Genomic DNA, 27,942 nt, shown 5'->3' with positions numbered 1-27,942 from the left:
GTCTTTTCCAAGACATTTGATAAAGTTCCGCACCAACTTCATCTCTTTAAAATTAGTACAATAAATATGGGGTGTTACAGCTCCGAACCCACTTTTACAATCGTTCTGTCCTCAAGTGCCCAAGAAAGGACCGACGGCTGCAGCACTGTGGGAGCACCCGCTTTCAAGCACCGTCGCTGCCAATGTGAACCATTAGCACCTTTGAGTGGCCAGCCCCGTTTAGGCGTGAGCTGGATTTTCTGATACAGAGCCCACATTTATGTTCCATCTGGACTCAAGTGCACCACAAGAAACCTGTGTGCGCATCACGTGATGTTGGTAATTTCTAGTGGTGCCAATGTCAACGTAGGGCCTACAGTGTGTTTTGGGGCACATTCAATTAAACGTGATGAGATGGTTACAGCGTACAACCTACATGTATGTTGCGCAGACCATAAATTATTAATCTACAAGAGACCCCTGCAGAAACCATGTGGGTAAGCAAGGCTTCTAGCCCCTCCACAGCAGATATGAGAGCAAAGCTCGCTTAGTTTTGGTGAGCCCACTTCGGCTGACCAGGCTTATTTAACATGGAGTCCACATTATTGAAGCATCTGCTCTCACGTACCTGAATCAGTATAGAACTGTACTCAGGACTAGCCCAAGCGAACTCCAAAGTAACCCTATTGGGTCGACAGGGGGAAACCCTATTTGGCCTTACCACGTATGGGCCACAGGGGGGCGACACAGATGTTAAAAAGGTGGCAGCAGCCCTACACACCTAAGAGGAACCAGTAGGGCCCCACATTGTGTGCTACTTGGGTAGTCAGCAACAGCTGCTTGCTCAACCATCTCATATGCTGTCGAGATGTGACTCCTTCCGACAAGTTAGGGCCCCACCATGCTGCCTGTCAATAACAACCTGCGAGGCGTTTGCCCGTAAAATATATTAATGCCATATAAAAATACAGGATGCTCAAAAATAACAAGAAAATGAGAAATACTGGATACACTACAAAGCAGCCGTTTATTTTCAACAATGTGTAATTTCTCCTTCGATGGCTTCCAAACAGGAGAGAGCTATTTTTTGCATGTGTCAGAGTAAGGCTTATATTTGGGTGTTGCACCGCAGATTTTATCATAGTCGCGTTCACAAGGATATGGTGCTGAAGGACTGCGAGCCTTAAGACTTGCTTCCCACACAAGCAGTTGACATTCTTTTTGACCTGAAGAAAAGAGAAAATATAGTTAGCACGATTACCGCATAGCAACGCTGAGTAGACTGGTATCAGCAGAGGTATTCAAATCAGTATTAGTAATAAAAATCCGTTTTTACAACCCATGTTCAGTTGGTCAAGAATGAAATATTGCCACATATTTTTACCAAGACTTATTTACAGTTCCGCATTCACTTCCACTATGTGCATTTCGGATAAACATCACCCGGTCAGCGAATTTATGCACCGGAAATTGAGTGCCGTACTTCTGAAATTCCGCCTAAACGCCGCTCCCTTTTTATTGCTAACGACTCATCCGATGATTCCTGTTGAAGCCATCGCTCGGTTTCATATTCTTCGGAGTTCATATACTTTTCGTTTATTGCTACCACGTAATTATATTATTAATATATACATACATACATAGAAATATATCTGGCCAGATATAAGATTCAACAGAAGCTCGTCATGCAATGAAAGAGGATCGTAACCTCACATATAGGTGTTAGCGAAGTCACTAAACAGGGCTAAAACAACAAAACACTCCTAGGAAGTTTTTCTGCGAAGCTCGGACGCAGGAGTCGAATATAAAGTGCAAGGAGGAGTACACAACTAGGGTCCGGTAACTACCGGCCTGAGAAGGAGGCATTTTTCCGGTCAGCGTTTTGTTTCGCTCAACTGCTAGTTTTATTGCGCTAAGTACTATATTTTCTCTAACATATCCGTTCATTTCCTTCGACAAAATAGTTTTCTTTGGTAGTTACATTATAAAGTATTGTTGGAAGTGGCAAAAGAAACTCCTTTTTTTCCCTTTGGAGCTTAATATTTAGTTATATTTTAGTTAATATTTAGTATACGCAGTGCCTGGTGTCATCGACGGTACCGGAACCATGGAAGAATGCAAACATTATCCTCATCCATAAGAAAGGGGACTCTAAGGAACTTAAAAATTACAGACCAATCAGCTTACTGTCTCTTACGTATAAAGTATTTACTAAGGTAATCGCTAATAGAATCAGGACAACCTTAGACTGCAATCAAGCAAAGGATTAAGCAGGTTTTCGGAAACGGTACTCTACTTTCGATCATATCCATACCATCAATCAGGTGATAGAAAAATGCTTGGAATATAACCAGCCCTTATACATAGCATTCATTGATTACGAAAAAGCATTTGCCTCAGTTGAAACCTCGGCGGTGATTCAGGCACTGCGAAATCAAGGGGTAGACGAGCCGTACGTGAAAGTGCTGGAAGATATATATAGTGGCTGCACAGCAACCATAGTTCTGCATAAGGAAAGTAACAAAATTCCCATAAAGAAAAGTGTTAGGCAAGGAGACACAATTTCCCCAGTATTATTCACAGCTTGTTTAGAGGAAGTATTCAGAGACTTGGAATGGGAGCAGTTAGGGGTATGGGTAGATGGAGAATACCTCAGTAATCTGCGATTTGCTAATGACATTGCCTTGCTAAGCAACTCAGGGGATGAACTGCAAATAATGATTGATGACCTAGACAGGAAACGTAGAAAGGTAGGCTTGAAAATCAATATGCAGAAGACTAAGGTAACGTTCCACAGCCTCGGAAAGGAACAGCACTTTACATTAGGTAGCGAAGTACTGGAAGTAGTAGGCGAATATGCCTACTTAGGACAGGTAGTAACCGCATACCTGGACCATGAAAAAGAAATAAGAAGAAGAATAAAATTGGGATGGAGCGCATTTGGCAAACACTCACAGATTATGACTAGCAGCTTACCGGTATCGCTAAAGAGGAAAGTATATAACAGTTGCATCTTACCCGGCTCACCTATGGGGCTGAAACGTGGAGGCTAACCAAGAGAGTTCTACTTAAGTTGAGAACAACCCAGAGGGCTATGGAACGAAAATTGGTAGGGGTAACATTAAGAAATAGGAAGCGTGCAGAGTGGATCAGACAAATAACTCAGGTTACCGACATTCTAGTGGAAATTATGAAGACGAAATGGGCATGGGCAGGACATGCAGTGTGAAGAGAGGATAACCGATGGGCGCTTAGGGTAACAAACTGGATTCCAAGGAAAGGGAAGCGTAGCAGAGGGCGGCAGAAAGTTAGGTGGGCAGATGAGGTTAAAATGTTTGCAGGGGTCAAGTGGATGCAGCTAGCACAGAACCGGGCTAAGTGGAGCAATATGGGAGAGGCCTTCGCCCTGCAGTGGCTATAGTCAGGCTTATGATGATGATGATGGTTCAGTTACCTTTTTTTTATGTAATTACATCTTCCCTCTTTGAGTCCAGAGAACTTGGGTAGTTTTTGCCCCTGCAAAAATGTCTTCCAAAGATCTCAGCCTTCTGCACCATTCGAGAATTACAGCCTCCCCCCCCCCTCACCCAATATCAGATTTATTTCATTTAAAACTTCCAATTTGAAGTTTATCAGTCCCAATTCTAAATATTCATTTTTCTGAACAGATTACCATGACACCGAAACAAATTCCTTAATAAATATTCCAACACGAGCAACTCATTGCCTGGCCTCCAGCTTCCTTCTTTCCGACCTCGCCTTTGAAGTTCCACATCTGTAGAGTATACCATGTTTTTGCTTGACGTTATGACGATTTGTCTTCAGAGAAACAAATGACTAACTGACCACTATGAGTAGCTGCACCATCGTAGGCATGTACTACTTCCGTTATATTCCGCTTATTAGGCCGAATTACGATCTATGTCAAAGTTTGTTGTTCTTTAAAACTCGTATATCTTACCGATATAAGTTAGTGGAGCAGGAGCAGGAGCACCACACCTTGTTATCATTTCTCTGTTGTATGGCATGGCACGCGTCCAACGTTATATCAATATAGGCTTTATTGTTCACGTAGTCGCCCTGCGCCATATGAGGTCTAATTTATGTACGGCACGCTGCTCGGAATGCTCTGCCACAACTGACCTCACTCATAGGTTGTAGCATTGAATGTGTCCAGATGAAAGTTACAAAAGCAGCCTATATTTAGCCAGATATCCTTATTATTCCTGTTGTCCAAATGGCACCATGATCCTTTCTATGCAGCTGCTCCACAGCCGAGGCATGTGGGATTCTGGAGTGAATGTTTGGAGTGATTTCGTCCTGTATGTGGAGGATATTGAAATAATGTGTTTAAAAATTATGCAGACCAATTGTACTAATTGCCAACAGCCGTGTTTATGTGTGCTATAAGCCCGATGAGGGTAAAGCATATTAAGTTTTGGGGGACTGCTGTAAGGAATTTAGGATGCGCTCTTTAAATTACAAAGCAGCCGTTTTCTTTGTAGTGGTTGTATCATACTTTATCAAACATCTTTTAGTTGGTCGATACAGGTAAAGGAATGAATAAAATGCATTTAGCAACTGTTTTGGTGGAGAGTTCGATATTCCTGGAGTAGTTTATATCAGTTAAGTTTAAAAGCTCTTCTGGTGAAATCAATGTTGAGAGATATTCGGCAGCACTTTTTAAAATGACATTACGCTTTTGTTCAAAAGTGGTATGCACGTCTGAGTCATTACAGCGGGGTTATATGAACGGTCTTTTGTATTACGAACGCTGACATTGCTGTAACAGGCTGGCAACACTGTTCTTTTTCAATAAACGGTTCAACAAATTTATCCCATCGTAAAGGAATATCTTGACATGAAGAAAATGAATTATTAGTTGAGCTGATATAAGTAACATATTGTTAGGGTTTAAATAATTTTATTTATTAGACAAGTGAAGCCTTCACTCTGTGCTCCTCGTATTATTGTAAATCTCGCTAGGAGAGCTTTTGTTATCAGAAAAGTTTTAGGGGCATTTCTTTTAGGCACATTCATGGCTGGCGCATGCTTCTGTCTTTTATTTTTGGCTCTCCAGTCAGCAAGGCTGGGCCGCTTAAAAAGCCTTCTTCAAAAAATACCTACAGCCCACATCATCGACACCGCTCTTCAAAACGCAATTTTTTGTGCTTGATTATTCTGCATTGCTATTCTAAGTTAGATTGACGTAGACCTAAAATTAGTTTAGAGAGTGGAATAGATTTATTATTGTCAAACATGGTTTTCTGTGGCCTAAATCATCAATGGCTTTCTGTTTTAAGTCCTCAAGGAAATGCTGCCAAAGCATTGGTTCCAGCTCGTGACGGTCCTGTTTGTTTGCGAATCATATGGGCATGATACTCTTGTATGCGAAGTGAAGGTGGTGACAGAGGTTTGAAGGGGAAATCCTAGGATGAAAGCCAAATGGGAAGCAGCGGAGGTGGAAAGAAAGGGTAAGCTAAGGAGTGGAAGACTCTGCGCTACTGTGCGAGGTAACGTTTCATGTTTGCGACCATATGGCACGAAACGAATGAACTATTCCACGTGTTTGAGGAATAAGCAGCCGGTGTGCGAGGTAGAAGAAGCGAGCGCCGCACTTGCATGCGTCTATGCAGTTCTCGTGTTTCGCAGCCGGGTTGGTCACTCCGGCTTGGCGAGTGAAGCTTTCAACCTAAAATACCTCAGATATTCTCATTGACTTCAACACTGCTCTGATTATGTGCGCAAGACAACCAAACACTAAGCACAGAAAACGCCTGAGTGGGAAAAGGTAGGAAAACTTGCACGGTCGTCTCTTGCATTTGTGGCGTATTCGTGGTAGAGCCGAGGCCACAGAAGCAGGGGAACAAGAGGCTGCGTTACGGCACTGGTTGGCTGGCAGCGCGAAGCTTCAGGGATCTCTGCTCACGGCGCTCTGCTGTTGTACATTCCAGACGTCCTGCCGGCTGCCCGGAGCTCGGTTCTCACCACAAGCCAAACGCAAAATCTTCATCGAATTTCCGGCTTCCGCGCTGTCCATTCGCGCTCCTCTCGCTTGGCAAATATAACAATCAGCTTTGAGCCTCCGTCCTCTGTGGACGGGATATTTGCTCGGTTTCGGTTTGAACTGCAGAGTGCTCGCTACAAACTGGTGACCCAGCAACAGGGAGCAGCCACCCTCGAAAATGAACAACACACCACGCCGAGCTCTCCTTTCACCATGGTCGCAGACCTGAGGCTTGCGAACTTGTGGCAAAGGAATCCGCGAGTGTGGTCTATCCAAGTCGAGGCTCGCTTCGAGCTGCCAGCGTATCGCTTCGTAGTCTGCAAACTATATTCACGTGGTCACTGTGCTGCCTCTTGATATCAACGACACCGTAGACGACACATTTATCTGCCCTGCTGACAACTGTATCACAAGCTCACGAGGGCGATTCTTCAACGTGCCCACATTTCTAAGTAAGCCAGATCCCTGCAGTTTCTTTGCATGCAAGACTTTGGGGACCTAAGTCCCACACAGCTGCTTCACCGCATGCGAGAGATCATGGTAATAAGGCTTGAAAAAGCAAACTGTTTCGCATCCTTCGCGAGTCGCTTCTGCACCGACTTCCACAAGTCCATGCGAATATCTGCTGGCTCCGAGGATATCACTCTCGACCGCCTCGCCAGGTTGGCTGACCGTATCACGGACTGCAGCTCATCAACAGCAATGCTAATCACCTCAGCCCAAGTTTCTGAGCAAAGAGACCGAATGTCATCCCAAGAGGCACGAGCCGACCGTGTCGCAGCTGCGATGTAGAAGCTCACCGCCAACAACGATGCTCAACACAGCTCCAGATGTTACTACCCGTCATTACGTGAGAGATCGCTGTCCCATAGCCAGCCTCAGGAGACTGACCGCCATCTCTTCTCGTATCACAAACGTTTCCGCTGCACGCAACCTTGCTCGTGTATGGGAAGCTCACCGACTAGGCACAAAATGTAACATGCCGCTGAGTTGATGGGTCTAGCCGCCTTTTCTTCGTGGTCGACTACATTACGGGCACTTGGTAGTTGAAACACGAGCCGGACTGTACATCGTAACTGCAACACCCAAAGATCGCCGTCGTGGTAAGGTCGCATCCACATTACACGTGGTAAACAATGCCGCAATTCCCTTATAGGTAAGTCTATCATGGGGAACATCTTACACAGGCACCTGTTCAGGTGGATGTTCATAGTAGCAAACGTCAATTTTGTAATCCTAGTCTCGCATGTTTTAAGGTACTACAGCCTGGATGTCAGCGTTTTTGATCGGCAGCTGAACGGCAGCACTATATATACGGCGCTTGTTGGACTTGGCCAAAGTCAAAACTGCCCACTTTCGACATCTCTTTCCGCCCCACTTCAAGATATGACAAACCTCTGGCCGAATTTTCAGCGTTCAGGAAGCCGCGCAACATGAAACTTCCGATCATGCATACAGTAACAATAGTAGAGTCACCACTGAACCACATGTCGCAGCCAGACTCCAACAACTTGCTTGACATTGGCCGGAAAATACTCGCCGTGAGTGCGAACGTATGCTCCAGGTCGGTATCATAGGTCTTTCTGCCAGCAAATCGTCCTCTTCACTGCATTTAATGGCTATAGAGGAAAAAGGAAACTGGCGACATTGTAGCGAGTTCCACTCCCTAAACCCTAGGAACACACCGGATTAATAACCATTGCCCCACAGCTTGACTAGAGCTCTCGCCTTTCCGGAAACAAAATCCACATAAAAACGCCTTGTTCATCATCTGTCATAAAATTCTTTGATATCCCCAGGATTGCCGAAACAACGCCTTTTGGCCTTTTTGAGTTGTGCGCATGCCGTACAGCTTCAAATACCGCACAAAGTTTTCAGCAGTTTATCAACGACGTCACTTACGGACTGTCTTGCATTCGTGTATTGGGACGATATCTGGGTGGCTAGCAAAACTCCGGCCGAACAAGAGAACCAACTTCGCCTCCTCCTCGAGCATCATGAGGAACATTGTATGGTGCAGTGACCGCAGCAAAGCATCTTCGATTTGGAGAGCCTCGATTATCTCGGCCGTCGCATGACAGCTCAGGGTATCCTGCCGCTGGGTACGCGAGTACAAGTGGATAAACAACTTTCCCGTCCACACTTCTTTCCGCAATCTTCGAGAAATTTTGGGTCTTACAAAATTTTCCATCAGCGATTTATACTCTCCTGTAAATAAATTGTCAACAGCTCATAGGTCTACTACATAGGTCTACATATGAGATTGGCGGTAGGGAAAAACAGTCAGGTGTTCCACCAGTGACGAAGGACGAGGTCAAGAAAGCACTAGAAACTATGAAAAGGGGGAAATCAGCTGGAGAGGATCAGATAACTACAGATTTGCTGAAGGACGGGGGGGATATCCTGCTAGAAAAACTGGCCACCCTGTATACGCAGTGCCTGGTGTCATCGACGGTACCGGAACCATGGAAGAATTCAAACATTATCCTCATTCACAGGAAAGGGGACTCTAAGGACCTTAAAAATTACAGACCAATCAGATTACTGTCCGTTACGTATAAGGTATTTCCTAAGGTTATCGCTAATAGAATCAGGACAACCTTAGACTGCAATCAAGCAAAGGATCAAGCAGGGTTTCGGAGATGGAACTCTACTATCGATCATATCCATACCATCAATCAGGTGATAGAAAAATGCTGGGAATATAACCAGCCTTATACATAGCATTCATTGATTACGAAAAAGCATTTGACTCAGTTGAAACCTCGGCGGTGATGCAGGCATTGCGAAATCAGGGGGTAGACGAGCCGTACGTGAAAGTGCTGGAAGATATATATAGTGGATGCACAGCAACCATAGTTCTGCATAAAGAAAGTAACAAAATTCCCATAAAGAAAGGTGTTAGGCAAGGAGACACAATCTCCCCAGTACTATTCACAGCTTGTTTAGAGGAAGTATTCAGAAACTTGGAATGGGAGCAGTTAGGGATAAAGCTAGATGGAGAATACCTCAGTAATCTGTGATTTGCTGATGACATTGACTTGCTAAGCAACTCGGGGGATGAACTGCAAATAATGATTGATGACCTAGACAGAAAAAGTAGAAAGGTAGGCTTGAAAGTCAATATGCGGAAGACTAAGGTAATGTTCAACAGCCTCGGGAAGAAACAGCAGTTTACATTAGGTAGCGAAACACTGGAAGTAGTAGGCGAATATGTCTACTTAGGACAGGTAGCAACCACAGATCCGGACCATGAAAAGGAAATAACAAGAAGAATAAGATTGGGATGGAGCGCATTCGGCAAGCACTCGCAGATTATGACTAGCAGCTTACCGGTATCGCTCAAGAGGAAAGTATACAACAGTTGCATCTTGCCTGTACTCACCTATGGGGCTGGAACGTGGAGGCAAACCAAGGGAGTTCTACCTAAGTTGAGGACAACCCAGAGGGCTGTCCTCAACTTAAGTAGGGGTAAGATTATTGGTAGGGTAGGGGTAAAATGGTAGGGGTAACATTAAGAGATAGAAAGCGTGCAGAGTGGGTCAGAGAAATAACTCAAGTTACCGACATTCTAGTGGAAATTAAGAAGAAGAAATGGACGTGGGCAGGACATGTAATGCGAAGAGAGGATAACCGATGGTCGCTGAGGGTAACAAACTGGATTCCAAGGGAAGAAAACGTAGCAGGGGGCGGCAGAAAGTTAGCTGGGCGGATGAGATTAAGAAGTTCGCAGAGGTCAAGTGGATGCAGCTAGCACAGAACCGGGTTAAGTGGAGAAATATTGGAGAGGCCTTCGTTCTGCAGTGGGTATAATCAGGCTGCTGCTGCTGCTGATGATGATGATGATGATGATGATGATGATGATGATGATAGGTCTACTCCGTGAGGACGAAAAAAAAGCGCAGAGTTTTGCTGGAACCAATAACACACCGACACTTTCACAACAGAGATGCAGCTGACCGATGCAACGCTCCAGATTCACCCCTTTTAAACGCTCCATCTCATTTGATGGTGGACACTGCAACAACAGCAATAGGTGTTGATCGTCAGCAATATGATAGCTTTGCGTGGCAATCAGCAGGCCGCTCAAAGCGTCTCAAGGCTCCTGAAGTGCGATACAGCACATTGCCCTGGTATTACCTTTTCCCAAAATAGCAACAGTCCCTTAAAAATGGGAGAGAGAGGGAGCCTTGCCCCGGCGTCAGACGTATGAACATTGGTTGATGGGTTGTGCGGTCCTAGGATGCGGCATGTTCGTGCGCCAGATGTACTTCCTAGCTGACAATGGCAAATGGAGATATCAACATCCTCAAAAGGTATCAAGTCCTTGCCCATACTTCTCCACTTAACCCGGACCTGTGCTAGCTGCATTCCCTTGACCCCTGCGAGTTTCTCAACCTCATCCATCCACACTACTTCCTGCGGCCCCCTGCTAGGCTTTCATTCCTATAGAATCCAATTTATCACAATAGCCGACCAATCATTCAGATGGACGAACATCGATTGATGGGTTGTGCGGTCTTAGGACGGGACACTTTCGTGCGCCAGATGTAATTCCTAGCTGACAATGGCAAAAGGATATATCAACATTCTCAAGAGATATCAAGTCCTCGCCCATACTCCTGCACCTAACCCGGACCTGTGCTAGCTACATCCACTTAACCCCTGCGAACTTCTTAACCACAACCATCCACTTGACTTTCTGCCGCCCTCTGCTATGATTTCATTTAAATGGAATCCAATTTATTACCCTGGACGATCATTTATTGTCCTCTATACGGACTGCACAACCTGCCCATGCCCATTATTTCATGATTGCAATTATAATATCACTAGCTCGACCTTTTTCTCTGACCCAATTTGCGCACTTCCTATCTCCTACCATTTTTCATTCCATAGTCCTCAGCAGTGTCCTCAACTTAAGTAGAGCTGTTTTCGTAACGGAAGAATTAGTCTCCTATTGTGATAAAAAGCACATCAGTCAAACACTACAGTAAAACTAGACCCTAAGTGTTTCGCCTCATCGCTCTTCAGGGTTCTTAGGCGCACCCATAATTCTTGAAGCATCAAGCTAAATGTAACCGAGATTTCAAAACATAATGACAGCGCGTGCATAGCGAATCCAATTCGGAACTTTTCAGAGTCGCATATGCTATTTTACAGTATTTTGTCTTCTAATTAGTAAATTATAATTTCCTAATGTGTGATCCTTCCCTTGAGAGACAAAGTGACAAAACCCGTCAAAATGCGCGCAGCTGCTTGACAACCCCAGAACCTCCGTTCTGCAGTGCGTTAACGTCAGCAAGTTCCATCATTTCTACTATGAGCAGCCATATTATAGAGTCTGCATTCTGAACCTGTCTCATCGTTCTCCTTCCACGCACTTCAGTCGCCCCTGTTTTCCCAAGAGCATATTCTCAAAGACCTTGAAGAATTTACGCTTTCCAATGTGTAGTGGGATTTGACCCGGTTGTCGCTTAAGGTATACTGCGATAATTTACTTCGCACTGCATGCTTCTGTGAAGACCTGTTACAAAAATCAAAATCTCTTTTACCACCTGGGAAGACTTCCGTCGAAAGAAAATAGGTATACAAATGGCAGAAAAATAAAGGCTGAAACTGTGCTGCAATCGAGATCATTGCAGCGAAAGACAGTGTTCCCCTCTGTGTATTAAAGACGCGATGGCACCTATTAGCCGGGCCGGTCCTGGCAAACATGAGGTCAGGAAATGTACGCCCAATGTCTGCCGTGAACGCTACGGCGCTTTAAATCAGGCTCGTCATGGGAAGCCAAGTTGTTGTCAATGTCCACTTACCCGCCACCTTGATACTACAGAAGGGAGCTTGGCCGCATCATGGGTAACAGCCTCTACCAGAGAATGGTTTACAGAGGTTTCCTCCCGACGTTGCCAGAGCATGCCCCAATGAACGAGAACTATCAGGTCTTTACCATGCAGGCCCCTCACCGAGACTTCACGCCTGCCCTAAACCCTACCTCCAGGAAGATTTTTTTCAAGCTATCAACCGACACCAATTCAGTTAAGGCACATACTGAAAGCGTGAAATGTAACTATGGTTTTCTCCTGGAATAGGGGCGACAGAAGTGAACCATCAAGAGCCATTGACGCGATATCCCGTCGATTACAACTTAGGCCTGAAAAAAAAGAAAACTAGCCGGGCTGTGAAAGACTGAAAATACAAGTAGCACCGACAACAACGAGGAAACTGCAAGCTAGCATACCGGTGCTGATTTCTCTGTTATAATCAGTCTTCTACCCACTATCCTCACAACATATTTCACGCCATCCACTAGGCCGGAGATCCGCAGAGTGGGAGGGCCTGCTTTCAGGGGATTAGTGTCTGCACCTCTCAAATACAGTTTCACCTTCCCTGGTGGCTTTGCTCTACTTCATGGATGCTGCAAGTACCTGGTAGTCGGTTGGGATTGCCTCCAGGAGTATGTGGCAGAAATAGGTTTTAAGAAGGAAATAGGGTTGTTTGCCGTTCATCACACGTTTGTTAAAGAACGAAAGAACCCAAACAACGCAGGGGTAATCAACACGAATCTTATAATCATGTGTTTATGCTGTCAAGAGCCAGTTTGTTTATAACTCTAGAATGCGATTGCCTTAACGGAACTAGTAGCATTACTGAAGCCAGCTGTCGCGTCACTTAAGGCGGCAAGTTTAAACATATTGAACTGGCCAAATAACAAAGCCAGCTCTTTGCAAAGATCTTCGTTGTTTCCCGGCAACATCAGGTGAGCAGCACAGGATTTTGTATTACGAAGACATCGAGGATCGGTCAGGACAGCACCCGGGCTCTGAAACCACAAATTAAAGAAACCGACTGCTCCTGTTAAAAACCACATGCACTCTGAGCTCCTGATTAATACCCGTCTCTGGTTGAACCACATTATCCTCTCTTTCTGCTCTTATTTCATATAGATCTTCAAGGTTAGACAGACGCACTCCCAGACAGTCGAGTCATTGTCAGCGAAATCTAGAGACTAGCATTCTGGTTCCACAATCCGCATCAGCCGCCTTAGCACCTACGTGGCGAGTTGGACAACATAATGCACAAAACGTTCTTTTTTGGAGGAGCGGTTCTCCATTTTGTCGCCTCTAACGCACCAATTACACTCGAGACATATCGAAAGGCTCTACACTGGGCATCAGAATTTTCGTTCGTATTTAAGGTCTGATGCCATGAGTATTCGTGCAGCTAATGGCGCCTCTCTCCGCTCCTTAATTACCATGTATCTACTACACGAGATTTCGATAGGGATTGTAGCTAAGCTGACATTGTCAGACCTCATTATCTAACACAACAGGTACCATACGACAGGGGGCGTTTTCAGATGAGTAGGAGGCTCGTGATACGCGCTTTATAAGCAGAAATAAAACTACAGAGCAGATCACGCTGTCATGTGGTCGTCGAAGGACGAAACAATCTTGCATTTTCGCGCAAGTGTGCTTTTGCCTTGATACCCACAGGTAGATGAAAGAGCCTCTGCTAGTTTGTGCATGATCACATGACTAAATGAACTCAATACCATGAGTAATGCCTGACGTTTAAGTTTGGATTTGACTTCATGCTTACTGTAACCTCTGATCTTCAATGTTCGCCTTGAAAAATTTCTTTTACTTACTTACGTGAGCACGAAATAGTCGAGCGATGAAATCAACCTAAAAGATAGTATTGTAAAAACCAAGCAAAAGATCATGTCACACTGCTAATTCTTTTCGTATGTGGCCAGCACAAGGAAAGCGTTGATTTGGGCTACTATTTCGGCTTACAATTGACGAGGAATATACGATGATTAAGCATGAAGTGCTGCTGCACGGGAATAAAATGCGATAATCCCATGCTCATATTCAGATGTGCTGGAAAGCTCCAATAAAAGAACTTGCATCTAAAACATACAAAATGTGGCTAAACGGGCTTCATTTTTGGCACCTTTGTGAACCGTTTAAGGTACACACTTACTGGTTGTTCTATTCATAACCGTAAATATAAGGCAATGGTCTTTGGGATTCCAATATTCCAATGTGTGTGGATGTCTCTCTCCATCTGCAATAGATCGTAAAATGTTTAAGAACATCTCGGCGAAATAACCGACAGCATGGTTTTCCGTATTCCTCACTCAATAGTGTTCGCTCGTATACCTCAATACTTATTCTTTACAAAATGAAACAAAGTGGGGAATATTTTATTAGGAATCGTTATGGTATACCCCGATCCGGTGTCGCGGATATCAGCTGCATGTTTATCTCGGAAGAAAGCGGGCTTTGTTAACAGCTAAACCTCTATGATCAGCACAATCACTGCCCAAGAAATACTGCGCATCAGCAAAGCGACATATAGATTGCAACGATCTCAAAGAAATATCTCACAATCACTGCAGAATAGTTGAATAAAGTTTCTTTTCACAAGCTTTGCAAAATATTTCCTGTTAACCTCATTCTTCTGCGAACTCGTGCCTTTCATACAACATCGAAGGGGTGCTTCCTAGCTGCAGTAAATGACTCCAATGACGGACCGGCTATCTGTGCTTTTTGATAGTATACTTATTAAGTTTCACAAGGCAGCATGTACTCAAAAATATATGCTACAGAATATTATTCTTACTTGCAGCCCCTCCAAACACTTTTGAAACAAGAGAAGTGTGGTTTTGTACGCTGACAAACCCCAGTGAAATGTTTGCAAGTTTGCTGTTTTACAACAGGTCCCAGAAAGGCCGACCCCACGGACGATGTCATCTACAAGCGGGATGATGAGATTATTTATTGCCACGCCAAACTGCAAAGATGCCATCTTTATCCAAATAAGCTAATATTGTAAACCACAGCCTTTATTCCAAGCAAAGAGAGTTTTGGGTTACGGCCAGTGCCAAATAATTCTTAGAAATTTTACATGTAACTGCTACAAAGCTTTTATCCTGAATTTACTGCCACGCTCTGTTACCCAGCGTACAATGTTGCGTAGTACAAATCTGCATTCAAGCATTATGACTATTTATGTCTATCACATCCCACCGTCATCAAGCGCTTAACCTCCCCAGACGAGCTTTGAAAGGCCTTACTAGCTGTCATAAGCATCTTATTATATCCCCCTTTAGTAGAGAAGACTTTTTTCGTGATTCTACATGAACGATTGTGTAGTTTCTGAAGAATATGAGACACCCGTGTGCTGTGTGATGTCAGTGCATGCTAAAAAGCCAAAGGTGGTCAAAATTTCCTCAGTCCTCAACCACGGCGTCTCTCATAGCCTGAGCAGCTTTGGCATGTTAAACCCCACAAACTTAACGTAACCAAATTTCAGTGGTGTGAGACAAGAACACAGGAACGGACAATTGATAATTCAATAACACAAGCCTTCCCGAATGTGGACAGCTTTAAGCTAGCTGAAGATTTTAATAGGCACTTCATATATTCTGTTAGCAAGATACTTTTTCCTAATGCATCTTTTTCCAGTAGCGTCACACCTAACACATCAAATATTTATTCTTTTTATGTTCCTTCTATCTCGGAAACAGAACTCTGGAATATCGTGAAAACGATACGTATGACAAGGTCGCCTGGTCACGATCGCATTAGAATCAAGGATAATATTGTAAACTTTGATAAACTGAAAGCAGTCCTCCTTTATATGATTAATTAAACACTGAGAACAGGCCTGATTCATCTTGAACTGAAAACTAGTGTAGGGAGACCCCTTTTTAAGAAAGGATCACGAAATAGTTACGATAACTATAGACAAGTGGCCATCCTTACTTCAGTTCTTTGTATTCTTGAAAAGGTTGTTCACGCCCATATGGTGGCATTCTGTCAAAAGTGGGATTTACTAAGCCACGTCCAATACGGTTTTCGTTCAGGTCACAGCACTATTCACCTTTTATAAGATTTTAAGGACATCATTTGCTCTGGCATTGATAGAAATAGTATTGTTCGAACACTTTTTGTTGATCTTCAGAAAGCGTTTGATACAATTATTCATCAACATTTGCTGAACAAATTAGAGAATTTCTGTTTCAGAGGGCCATACCGAACATTTCTTCATAATTACTTCGAAGATCGGCAACAATGCGTAAAAATAAATTTTTACAGTAAGTTATTAGACACTAAATCTGGAGTACCCCAAGGCTCGATTCTAGGTCCCCTCGTATTTAATATTTATATCAATGATTTAGCCACTCTGCCACTGAAATCCACACTATACTTGTATGCAGATGACACTGCCCTTGCACTGCCTGGAAAATGTTATAGCGATCTTGGGGATATATATTACAAAATGATATAATACAAGCGCTTTGACGGTTTGCGCACAGTAAAATAGTAATTAACAAATCCAAAACAAACCTTATACTGTCACGTAGCCGGTTAGGCCCGTAACCATAAGGTTGGTTTTTAATAGGGGGTTGACCTAGCAGGCACAGAAGAGCAGGTCCAGAGCACTGAGTGTCAGGAGTCGACTTCAGCTTCTCGAACGCCACGGGGCCACTTCTTCGAGTCCGTGCACGAGATTCTCGATGAGCAGCCGCCTGGCGGCTGCTGTTGCACACGCTACATTACCCCCCTCTCTAAAAAAATAAATGTCAACTTGATGAATTCGAAAGCAGAGAGTAAAAAAAAATAAAGCAAGAAACATGCGGTAGGCGGTGCGCTAATTTTCTCGCGAAAAGTACGACTTTATGCGCACGACATGGACAACCTCGGATTTCTACTGGCGACGAGTAGAAGAAAAGCCGTCCGGAAGCACTTCGTACGTGACGTCACTCAGCTGACGGAGCACTTTGTTATGGGCCAAAGTACTGCTTCAGAAGTTTTTCGGATAGTCCCCGACGTCTAATCGGAGTCCAGAGCCACACTCTGTCGCCCGGTTCGAAAGTCACTACACGGTGGCGGTGATCGTTACGCTGGGCGTCTCGACTCTGCTGGTTCCGGATGCGGGCCCTCGCCAGCTATCGCGCTTCTTCTGCGCGTTGAGTGAACTCCTCGGCGCCTACTTCGAGGTCACGGCCGTCGTGGGGCAACATGGCTTCGAGAATTGTCGAAACTTCGCGGCCATACAATAAGGAGAACGGCGTCATTTGCGTTGTTTCCTGCTGCGCCGTGTTGTACGCAAACGTGACGTATGGCAGAACGTCATCCCAAGACCGATGTTCAACATCCACGTACATGGACATTATGTCGGCGAGAGTTTTGTTCAGACGTTCTGTCAAGCCATAAGTTTGTGGATGGTAGGCGGTTGACCTGCGATGGGTAGTGCCGCTTAGCTGCATGACAGATTCCAGTAGGTTGGCAGCGAAAGCAGTGCCTTGGTCCGTTATTATAACTGTCGGGGCGCCGTGCCTCAGGACGATGCGTTCTATAAACAATTTCGCTGCCTCGATTGCTGTACCGCGCTGGAGAGCCTTCGTTTCAGCGTAACGCGTAAGGTAATCTGTAGCGACAATTATCCACCTGTTGCCCGAATCAGAAATTGGAAAAGGATCCAACAGATCCATGCCGACTTGTTCGAATGGGTATCTTGGCACTTGAACAGGATGCAGTAAACCGGCTGGTTTCACAGGCGGTGTTTTCCGTCGCTGGCAATCATGGCATGTTCTCACGTAATGGCGTACTGCGGCCGCAATGTTTGGCCAGTAATAACTCTTCTTAATTCGGGCCAGAAATCGAGCATACCCCAGGTGACCCGCGGTGGGCTCGTCATGACATATCTGTAAGATTTCTTCGCGAAGAGACTCTGGTACGACGAGGAGGTAATCTCTTCCCGTCGGATCGAAGTTGATCTGAAAATCGCTGTCAAATTAGAAACCGAGGTACCCATTTGGGTACCCACGGAATGAGGAGGATATTATGCGATGAATGCGTTCTGGCGAAGAGACGGGGAACTTCTGTAGTACGCGCTTCCAGAAAATCAATAAGTGGTGCGAGAGCCGGGTCGTCACGTTGCTGCTGCGAAACAGTGAGCGCGTCGACGGCTGCGATAAGGAGGAAGTCTGGTTCTTCGTCTTCCCGCGCAGCCTCGACAGGTGAACGGGACAAGCAGTCGGCGTCGTTGTGCTGACGTCCAGACTTATACACGATGGTCATGTCGAACTCCTGTAGCCTTAAACACCGTCGTGCAAGGCGTCCGGACGGCTCTCGCAAGTTAGTTAACCAGCACAGAAAATGGTGGTCACCCACAACCCGAAAGTGCCGGCCATAAAGATATGGTCGAAATTTCATCACCGCCCATACAACAGCCAGACATTCTTTTTCGGTGGTGGAATAGTTCGATTCGGCACGTGACAGAGTCCAGCTGGCGTATGCGATAACTCGCTCGGCACCGTCTTGCCACTGGACGAGTACAGCACCTAAACCCACATTGCTGGCATCTGTGTGGACCAGAGTCTCGGCATTCGCATCGAAATGGGCAAGCACAGGTGTTGTCTGCAAGCGGTGCCGTACCTCGTCGAATGCCTTTTGCTGTTCGTCCGTCCAGGTGCAGGTGACATCATCCTGGGTGAGACGTGTCAACGGAGCGGCAATGCGTGAAAAGTTTTCAATAAACCTGGGGTAATAGGCGCAGAGGCCCAAGAAACGACGAACTGTCTTCTTGTTACGTGGAGTAGGGAATTTGGTGACGGCTGTTGTTTTAGCGGGATCGGGACGAACTCCTCGATGGCTGATGATGTGGCCCAAGAACAGGAGCTCTTCATAGCCAATGTGACAGTTTTGTGGTTTTAACGTGAGGCCGGTGATCTGATAGCCCGTAGCACAGCGGAGAGACGTTGGAGGTGTTCCTCGAACGTTGGTGAAAACACAACAACGTCGTTCAGGTAGACTAGACACATCTGCCATTTAAGACCAGATAGAGCTGCGTCCATCATTCGCTGAAATGTCGCTGGAGTGCAGCACAATCCGAAAGGTAGGACTTTGAATACATAAAGTCCGTCGGGCGTGACAAACGCTGCCTTCTCGCGATCACGTTCATCGACTTCGATTTGCCAGTAACCGCTTTTAAGATCAAGCGATGAAAAGTAGCGCATGGCGCAGCCGGTCTATTGAGTCATCAATGCGTGGCAGCGAGTAGACGTCTTTTTTGTGACCTGATTGAGCTTACGGTAGTCCATACAGAACCTTAAACTTCCGTCTTTCTTCTTAACGAGGACTACAGGCGAAGCCCAGGGACTCCTCGATGGTTGTATGACACCGTCATTTAACATCTCGTGTACCTGTTGAGCAATGACTTCGCGTTCCTGCGGTGACACTCGGTTGGGGTTCTGTCACTCTGGTCGGGTGCGGTCGTCGGTTATTATGCGGTTCTTGGTCAAGGGCGTCTGTTTAACCGTGGAGGGGGATGAGAAGCAGTCTTGAAACTGAAAGAGTAGCCTGACGAGTCTGTCCTTCTCTGCCGGTGATAGAGCGGGATTCACGTCAGGGTCGAAGTTGGGCGTTTGGCTGGCAGACGTGTTGGTCTCAAGAACAATGCAGTCGTGGGCTGCTTCTGCGACACCTTCAAAATAGGCTACCGTGGTGCCTTTAGCGATGCGTTGCTGTTCGTTCCCAAAGTTTTTAATCAGCATGTGAGCTAGACCATTAGTCAGATGAACTATACCGCGTGCAACACAGACTCCATGATGTAACAGAAGCTTAGTGTTCTGTTCGGCAACGCCGGAAGAACAGGACTTGTCGGTCACCTCACTGGACGAGAGCAGACGAACGTGGCGGCATGGATACATCCGCATCAACGATGCGTCAAGGTGCGTGGCGTCGTTCAGAGTCAGCGGTCATCGTTGCAGGCGTCGAAAACGTTAACGTACGGCAGGGAACACTAATAATGGCTCCATGCTCACGTAAAACGTCCATGCCGAGTATTAGGTCCTTGCAGCAGAGCGGCAGAATAAAAAAACGGCTACAAAGGCTGAATCGGCGATGGTTACTCGGGCAGTGCATCATCCGATCGGCGTCATAAGGTTACCGCCAGCAGTACGAATTTGCGGCCGCAGCCATTCAGTTTTCACCTTGGAGAGCCGATCTGCAAAATTCTTGCTTATTATTAAGACGTCTGCTCCGGTGTCTACCAAAGCGGTTACTGGGTGTCCGTCGACGAGAACGGAAAGGTCGGCGCTAACAACGTGATCGGCTTGAGGTTGATTGGGAGTTTCGGGTTCATGGGGCGGCGGAGGCATCGTAGTCAACAGCATCGGGCTCAGTCGTCACGGGCGGGTCTTCGTGACATCGATTCCTTTCGTCAGCAACCTGCCCCCAGAGGTCGTCGCCTTCAGTTTCCCCGGTGTGGGCTTGGCGACCGGCGCCTCGGCACATGATTCAACTCACGGCGGCCGGGTGACGAGTAGCGCACGGGAGAAGACTGTGTACTGTCGCTCAAAGAGTTTGCACGGGTTGCCAGATATTCTTCGATTTCTGGAGGGCGTTCGCCGACCCGGGGACGCGGGGAATCACGAGCAAAACCGCGAAGACCGAGTTCACGGTATGGACAACGACGGTACAAGTGGCCGGGTTCTCCGCAGTGGTAGCAAAGCGGCCGTTGGCGAGGAGTGCGCCAGATGTCTGCCTTCCGAAGGGGTTGCTGCATGACGGGGCTCTGCTGGGATGGCGGCTGGTAGGGAGGTTGGTAGGACAGTGGCTGAGGAGCGGACGGCTGCATGACGAGGCTCTGCTGGTTTGGTGGCTGGTAGGAAGGTTGGTAGAACGACGACTGCAGAGTGGGCGGCGGCTGTGCTTCGAAACGAAGCTGTTGCCTAGGAAAGCACTGCAGGCCGATGAAGAGCCGCTGCGTAGTTCATAGAACGTGGCTCCAGCAGTGACTCAGGCGGTGAAAATGTTTGACGGATTTCTTCACGCACGGCTTCAGTGACAGCCGCGCCAGTCGCGTTAGGCGATCCGAGATTGAACTTGAGGAGTTCCTCGCGAACTACCTCGCGGATCAGCTCACGCAGAGAGTGATCTTTAGTGGACCTGTTCAATGTGGCCACACTGCTGAAGGGCTGACCACAGGCAGACTCCGTGCGCCGGTATCGTTGCTGCAGGGCTCGCTCAATGAGGGTAGCTTCATTGATAAAGTCCGCGACGGTTTCAGGTGGACTGCGAACCAGACCAGCGAAGTGAGGTTCGTTTACGCCCTGCATCAGGTGGCGCAACTTCGCTGATTCCGTCATGTCGGGCGAACATGGCCACGCTTTCGTTAGGTAGTTGCACACGAGCTTCTAGGAGGCGGCGAGCGCGATCACGGCGGCCGTGGCTGGCAAAGGTTTCTCGCAGCTTCTGGCGAAAGGAATCCCAGTTTTGAAGACTGGCCTGCCTATTCTAATATCACGTTTTAGCACAGTCCTCAAGCGCGAAATATACATTGCGCAGTTTCTGAGCCGGGCTCCACGGATTAAATTGCGCCACTCGCTCGAACTGGTCGATCCAGTCGTCGGCATCTTCTCCAGTACCGTCATGGAAACTGGGGGGCGCACGAGGCTGCTGAAGCAGCAACTGATGCTGACTTGCCTGGACCATTGCAGAAGTCTCGAACTGCTGGTCAGCTGGCGTTGGTTCAGGTAGAGGAGCGAATTCCTGCGCCAGACCCCGGAGGCGACGGCTGCAGCGATGAACGCGTGTCGACACGAGCGGAAGCCGGTTCGGATTCGATGAGCGGCTGCGAGAGGCCTGAGACATGTAGTTCAAGGCCTCACCTCCACCAGTGTCACGTAGCCGTTTAGGCCCGTAACCAGAAGGTTGGTTTTAATAGGGGGTTGACCTCGCAGCCACAGAAGAGCAGGTCCAGAGCACCGAGTGTCAGGAGTCGACTTCAGCTTCTTCTCGAACGCCGGGGGGCCACTTCTTCGAGTCCGCGCACGAGACTCTCGATGAACAGCCGCCTAGCGGCTGCTTCCACACGCTGCAATATGTTTTCACCCAACCCACATAAAATCATTTCAAACTACAAACCAATTTTCTTGCATTACAATTGCTTTGGAAATTTCTCGTGTATTCCCATTCCGATCATGAACAGCACCAAATACTTAGGCATGACCTTCCATTGTACACTATCATGAAATGTTCATATCGCCGAAGTAGCCAAACGTTTAAGGACGGCTTGTGGATACATATTCTCCTATAAATCGCTGTGGGATGCACGTATAAGTGAAATGGTCTACAAGAGCATAGGTGAGTCGGTACTCAGATATGGTCTCACTGTAAATGGGTCCGCATCTACTTACAAATTAAATGTTCTAAACAGTATTTTAAGTTGAATTGCATCTAGCCTCCTATGGTACTAACTTCCACAGTGAAAGTGTATTACTGAACATGGTTCCTTTCGACATATGGTCCATAGAGAAGCAGTTTTCATATGAAATTTTGTATAAGCACTACTTTTCTGCAGCTTTCAAATGATGAGAATAGAAAAACGCGATGTCTGCGCCATACAAAAAAAATTCATAGTTCCGCGTGTCTATACAAATTACGGGAAAAAAACCCGGTATTTTTATGTACCTTCTATAATCAATAAATTTGAAATTGAATCGTCACTCACCTCTCTTCGAAAATTTAAACAGTCCATTCGGTCATTTGTGCAATGCGATTGAGCGTTTTACGGTTCGCCTGTGCTGTTTCATTCTCGATACATTATCAGTAAGGAATACTGTATAGCAGATTTTTTTTTACCCTTTCATTAATTTGTGTTGTAAATGCTTTGTCATTTTTTGCTCTTTTCATTCCATGTATTTTTCTATCAATGCTGTTTTTGAATATTGTTTTTTCTGTCTTCTTTTTGTGTGTACATGGCTCGGCACGTATGCAATGACGCTGTACTGCCCAGCTCTGTTAGCAAGCATGTATGCTTAAACGGGCTGGTTATTTTTTTGCAAATTTGTAAATTTGTAAATTATTATTATTATTATTATTATTATTATTATTATTATTATTATTATTATTATTATTATTATTATTATTATTATTATTATTATTATTATTATTATTAATTTTATTATTATTACTATTATTATTATTGGTTGCTGCAGTAACCCGAGCCGTCAGGCGGGATGGGCAAGACCAGAGTTTTCTGAACCAGCAGCTTGTCAAGAGACAGGCGCCGAAGCGGGGTCCAGTCCAGCGGCAGCACCCGAGTTCTTGAGCATTTTTGTGATCGTTTTGCAGGCAGTAGCAAGTGTGGAGGGCACGGCTGACAGTATTAGGGAGTTTTAGTAAAAAACGGAACACTCTCTCCTAAGGAGTAGGGTAATGCTCAGAATGATTGCCTTAGCCCTGACCCATTCATCGCACAATTTCACGAGTGAGCAGTTAGCCCCGCTTGTTCCCCACGCCATTGACCGTTTGGCTCCACCTATTCTGAAGCTCCATATTAGCAATTTAGAGTTGTCTTTCAAGTTCCACCTTAATGGTATAATTTGTTTTGTTCATCTAGATATTTGTTTAGGTTCACAGCTCAACAGTTATGATCAAGCCTTTGTTCTCATTATCGCGAATAATAAGTAAATAAATATACTTCCTCTTTTTCTCTCACCTTTTTTTTCGCTCACAACAAATACAGCATTATCGCCTTCCTGCTGTAGTTTTGCATACAAAATATTGTGCTTCCTGCAATTGAAGTTTCAAATTAACGCCTTCTGTTTTTATTAATTATAACAAAATCAGAGGTACGCTCCAGCATCAAGAAGCTTTCCCAAATTTAGATGAAGATTCAACTTTATATCGTATTTCCCCTAACAAAAAAGTTTCTGTGCTCATACAAGACGAATCGAGATGCTTCAATACATCTTCATAGAAACAAAGAAACCATTCGATTTTTGAATTTCTTCTTTTATCCCAAGAAGCACGATACGTGGGTACATGATAAAACGGGAATTGCCCAAGGCGTGTAGCTTGTCTAAGGAGCATCAATTCATAGTAACTGAGAAAATGCCATGCAGAATTACGAATAACAAGTCATCGGTTCCTAACAGGAAACAAGCATGTACATGAGTGTCTGTATACTAACAGTAGGATACTCTTGTTTCAGAAATAGGGAGAACACCACAACAGTACGCACAGGGTCATCCACTTCTAGCTGTAACCCGGTCACTGCTTTAAAAGCAACATTACGTCTAAACTATTTACATGTCGATGGAAAGCGATGCCAGCACAGATGGGCGCGGAAGTGCTGCTTCATATGAAATGCCAGTTAGCTTTACTGTGGGGACAGTTCACATGTAATGGCGCTTTGAAAGCAGTCACCATGTTAAAGCTAGAAGTGGACGAGGCTGCACAATCCTTCAATCATCATGGGGGCCGTAGCTTAGTCACCATGCGCGTCAACAAAAGCTTTTCTACTACTACAGTTGGTAATGAATAAAGTGTGCTAAATTTAGCTTAAAGTAAGTACGGATGATGTTGTTGTTGTTGTACTGGTTATTCTATTATATATACAGGAAGAAGGAGAAGATGTTTGCCCTCTTCTCGTCCGTGACTTTTTTTTTTAGCGCAATTCCCTTGTTTAAGAATATTTGCCAGCCCTGGTATCTGCTATCTGATATCTGAAGCACCTGAACTGCGGTGGCGGAAAGAAATGATATTTATTGCATCGCTTATCTAAGTATAGAAGGTTATTTTAGGCGTTTTTTACAATGAAGGAAGGAGTGTTCTAAAGGGAACAAGTCAAGATGGCATCAAAAGTGCTGCCTGAGATATAGCTTGCTTAGTGCGTGAAGGAAGCTGTTATGATATGTCGTGGTGGTCTAACCAATGTGCCCCATTTAAACTGATCTATTTGCCTAGGTCAGTTTTCGAAATCACTTGGCGATTAGTAATTTCTATTGCGAAACAAAACAACAGTATACCCATTTTGGCGCAATTCAAAACATTTGGTAATATTACTTGTGCCTTAAAAAAGACGTGTTTATAATGGTTTGCCACAAACCTGTGCTACAGCTGCACAAGTGATGTTGAAGTCTTGAATACTTCACTTAGCTATCTTGGTTTACGGAATTAGGCGTAACACAAATAACTGAACTATCCATTATTAGCTTCTATAAATATTTAGTAGGGATTTTTGAACGGCTCCGCGGTGGCACGGCATGCTTTGGGCATTTGAAATAAGTTTGTTCTCGAACATAAGGTGGCAGTCCCTTTATTGACAATGTCTTGACTATCAGCAATTGGCTTTGATGCTGCCTGAGAGGTTTCATTATCACAGCAGTTGGTGTCCATTTCTTTATATATTATTTATTTCTTTGTTGTTTATTTCTTTCTTCATTTATTCCATGGTGTAGACCACTCGGCCCAAGTAGGCGGTCAGAGAGAGGGGTATGCAGACAAGTGTGAAGAACTTCAGTGCCACGAGAAATAAGAAGTTTTATAAGAGCGAAAATATTTGATTACGGTCCGAGAAAAATATTAAGTATAAGCGTATAAATGTAGACATTGTAATCTTGAATCCAAACAGACGCTTTTTCTAAGCGAGTTTTTAATTTTATTTTAAGGGTCTTGCAATTCGTAAATATTTTCGCAGTAAAACGTTTAGACGTTACTCACCACCAGTCTCCATCGTTAAAACCATAATAAAATCTATAATCATCTTTTTTCAGGGATATTGGTAGAGCATAAACACAGGAGTGTTTTCCATATACAGTGTCGCGCTCGAAATTTCGGAAGACAGTCCAAAGTAGGTAATAGGTGTGTAAGGCCTGGGGAGAAGAATATTACCAAAACATACTTTGTAGAATAAAGCAGATCAATTAAGGCGAAATGAGGGTGCTCATTATAATACATAAAGGAAAGAAGCCAACAGTCGGCGAGGCCGAGGAAAGCGTTGGGGATGGTACTTTGTCTTCTTTTTTTTAATGTTTGCTTGGATGATCACATAAATTAGTAATGTAATCTGTTTAGGGGAAAGATAATAAACACAAAGTAGAAGAAAAAACAACGTGCCGATAAACAACGTGCCGATGGTGGGCACGTTGTTTTTTCTTCTACTTTGTGTTTAATTATCTTTCCCCTAAACAGATTACATTACTAATCTCTGTGATTATCCAAGTAAACATAAAAAAAAAGTACCATCCCCAACGCTTTCCTTGGCCTCGCCGACTGTTGGCTTCTTTCCTCTTTGTAGAATAAAGCAATTTTACGATGCGCATTTTCAATCTTAAGTGTGTTGCTTTGAGGCGAAAACTGGATGTTGTATCATGAATGAAAAAACGGCTAGCCAGCATATGTTCACTCGCAAAGGACAGCTGCTACAAGAAAACTCCCAGTTCTCTGGTTTTAAAACAAAAAAAAGCAACATTTTATTTTTATAAGCGGATTCGAAAGCAGAGCGCAGAATGGTTTGGACGACATCCTAACCAATTTTGGTGACGTTTTCACTCAATAGTAGTAGGAACTTTACTCAACTGAGAACTATATATACTGGCTGAGGGAGCCCTTCGCCTCCAAAACATACTGCTTGCATAGTAAAGAGATTCTAATACGCTACATTTAGTTTGTTCGTTATGAGTTTAGCCATTCAAGAAGAGCATGACAACTGACTTCAAGAAGTGTTCTATGCTGTTGTGGAAACCTGATGCGCTGAGACCAAAATATATGATTATTTATGTGCATCCTTATTTGCAGCAAATAAAGTGTGCAGGAGGAACGTAAAGAATCATGCTCTTTCATCTGTTGAGCACGTCAGGGAAATGCTCTAGATGGAATTGTTACCTACATCTTACAAATATTCATCCTGATGTATTGCATACGTGCTCATCTCAGAGTATTCGCTACCTGCGTGAGTGGGTCTGAACCGGTAAATATGTAGCGCATAAACTTTTTACACTGAAGCTATTATTCGCTGGCAATAAAAATAGATTGTGGTCCCTGTCTTTTTCACGTTGAGAATATGCGGTGTTTGTGACAGCCTAGTAGGCGAGATAAAATTCAACTCGCTCTTTCAGCAAACAAAAAATTTTTGTACTGTATTACCGGAATAACGTTGCTGTTCTCACCGGCAATAAATTGCCGCCGCAAGAACTGAGCGCACTGTGATGAGCTGCAGTGATAGACTTCAGCACTCTGCCCCTCAAGCGTTGAAGAGAAATTGCTTTATAAACTAGTCGTGACTTTAAACTAGCGTGTACATTAAACGCCCTGCAGTCGTCGTTAGCTGCAAGGAAGTGTTTTTCGATAATTTTCAAGAATAAAAGTTGATGCTATACCCTACAACGGCTCAAAGGTGGAGCTATTTATATTTTACGCCTTATACTATCGAGGCCTTGAAGGCAAAAGCAGACACCAATGTATAAAATGAATTTATGTGCATAACCCGTTAAATTATTTTACCAGAAAGGCAGACACTGAAATACATCCAAATAAATTGTCATCTTGCAAAATTTCTGACACAAAAAACGAACAGATAGGAGGCGGTTGGAATGAGCTTGTTTTGCCCCACTCATACAATAGAACTGCCTGCTGTCTTCTAGCGCTCAGTTTAAAGCCTACACCACTAAATTAGATAGTCTCACCTATTTTCACAAAGAAAGAGAGACAATAATGTCACGAACAAATTCAGCGTCAAAAATGCAAGCCTCTGCCTCTTTAGGAAGGATGCTGCGGAAAGAGACTGAAAACACAAAATATGTTTAGTCGCTAATGTTCTGAAACACGAAAAACACTTCCAGAGCTGAGAAAAATTGTATTGCTTTGTTTATGCGTACGTTGTCCCGCTCTTTCCGAACAATGTTTTACTTTACGGGAATTCTATGCCAAAGCGATACAAGAGCTTTAAATTTGTCTCTTGTCACGTGTCACGTGTGAAGGAAAGATTGCTCACCGCTTCCAAGTCTTGCACTGAAGGTTTACTGACGCTAGCAGTGGTGCCAAACGCCATAATTAAGGCTACAACGCACCACATCATTCTTGCAAGGAAAGATGAGCTAGAGCCGGCAATATATTGTATACTTAGCCTGAAGAGAACACCTCCTTTTA

At 44.8% G+C, this 27,942-nt stretch overlaps 1 protein-coding gene across 1 annotated transcript; it reads right to left on the bottom strand.

Moving 5' to 3' along the window:
• Positions 1-987: 987 nt before the first annotated feature.
• On the bottom strand, positions 988-27,942 carry LOC146181521 (uncharacterized). The gene is made up of 5 exons (XM_084577894.1): positions 27,788-27,942; positions 25,516-25,667; positions 23,510-23,583; positions 13,976-14,059; positions 988-1,205 (listed from the first exon to the last, which is right to left on the bottom strand). The coding sequence occupies exons 1-5, from the start codon at positions 27,869-27,871 to the stop codon at positions 1,060-1,062; spliced, it is 540 nt and encodes a 179-aa protein (XP_084434020.1). The 5' UTR covers positions 27,872-27,942; the 3' UTR covers positions 988-1,059.

This window comes from Amblyomma maculatum, chromosome 8 (genome assembly GCF_055883805.1).
Source record: "Amblyomma maculatum isolate TAMU_Amacu chromosome 8, ASM5588380v1, whole genome shotgun sequence".
In the NCBI taxonomy this organism is placed as follows: domain Eukaryota; kingdom Metazoa; phylum Arthropoda; class Arachnida; order Ixodida; family Ixodidae; genus Amblyomma; species Amblyomma maculatum.
The sequence above is the reverse complement of the archived record's forward strand: the minus strand, read 5'-3'. Positions and strand labels throughout refer to the sequence as shown.

What these genes read in the sequence shown, in the direction of transcription:
- LOC146181521 (XM_084577894.1), bottom strand. Translation starts at nt 27,871, where the DNA reads ATGATGTGGTGCGTTGTAGCCTTAATTATGGCGTTTGGCACCACTGCT. An exon ending in CAGTGCAAGACTTGGAAGCG is followed by an intron (nt 25,668 to 27,787) that starts GTGAGCAATCTT and finishes TCTTCTCCCCAG; the next exon opens with GCCTTACACACCTATTACCT. An exon ending in GGTTATGAATAGAACAACCA is followed by an intron (nt 1,206 to 13,975) that starts GTAAGTGTGTAC and finishes TCTTTTCTTCAG; the next exon opens with GTCAAAAAGAATGTCAACTG.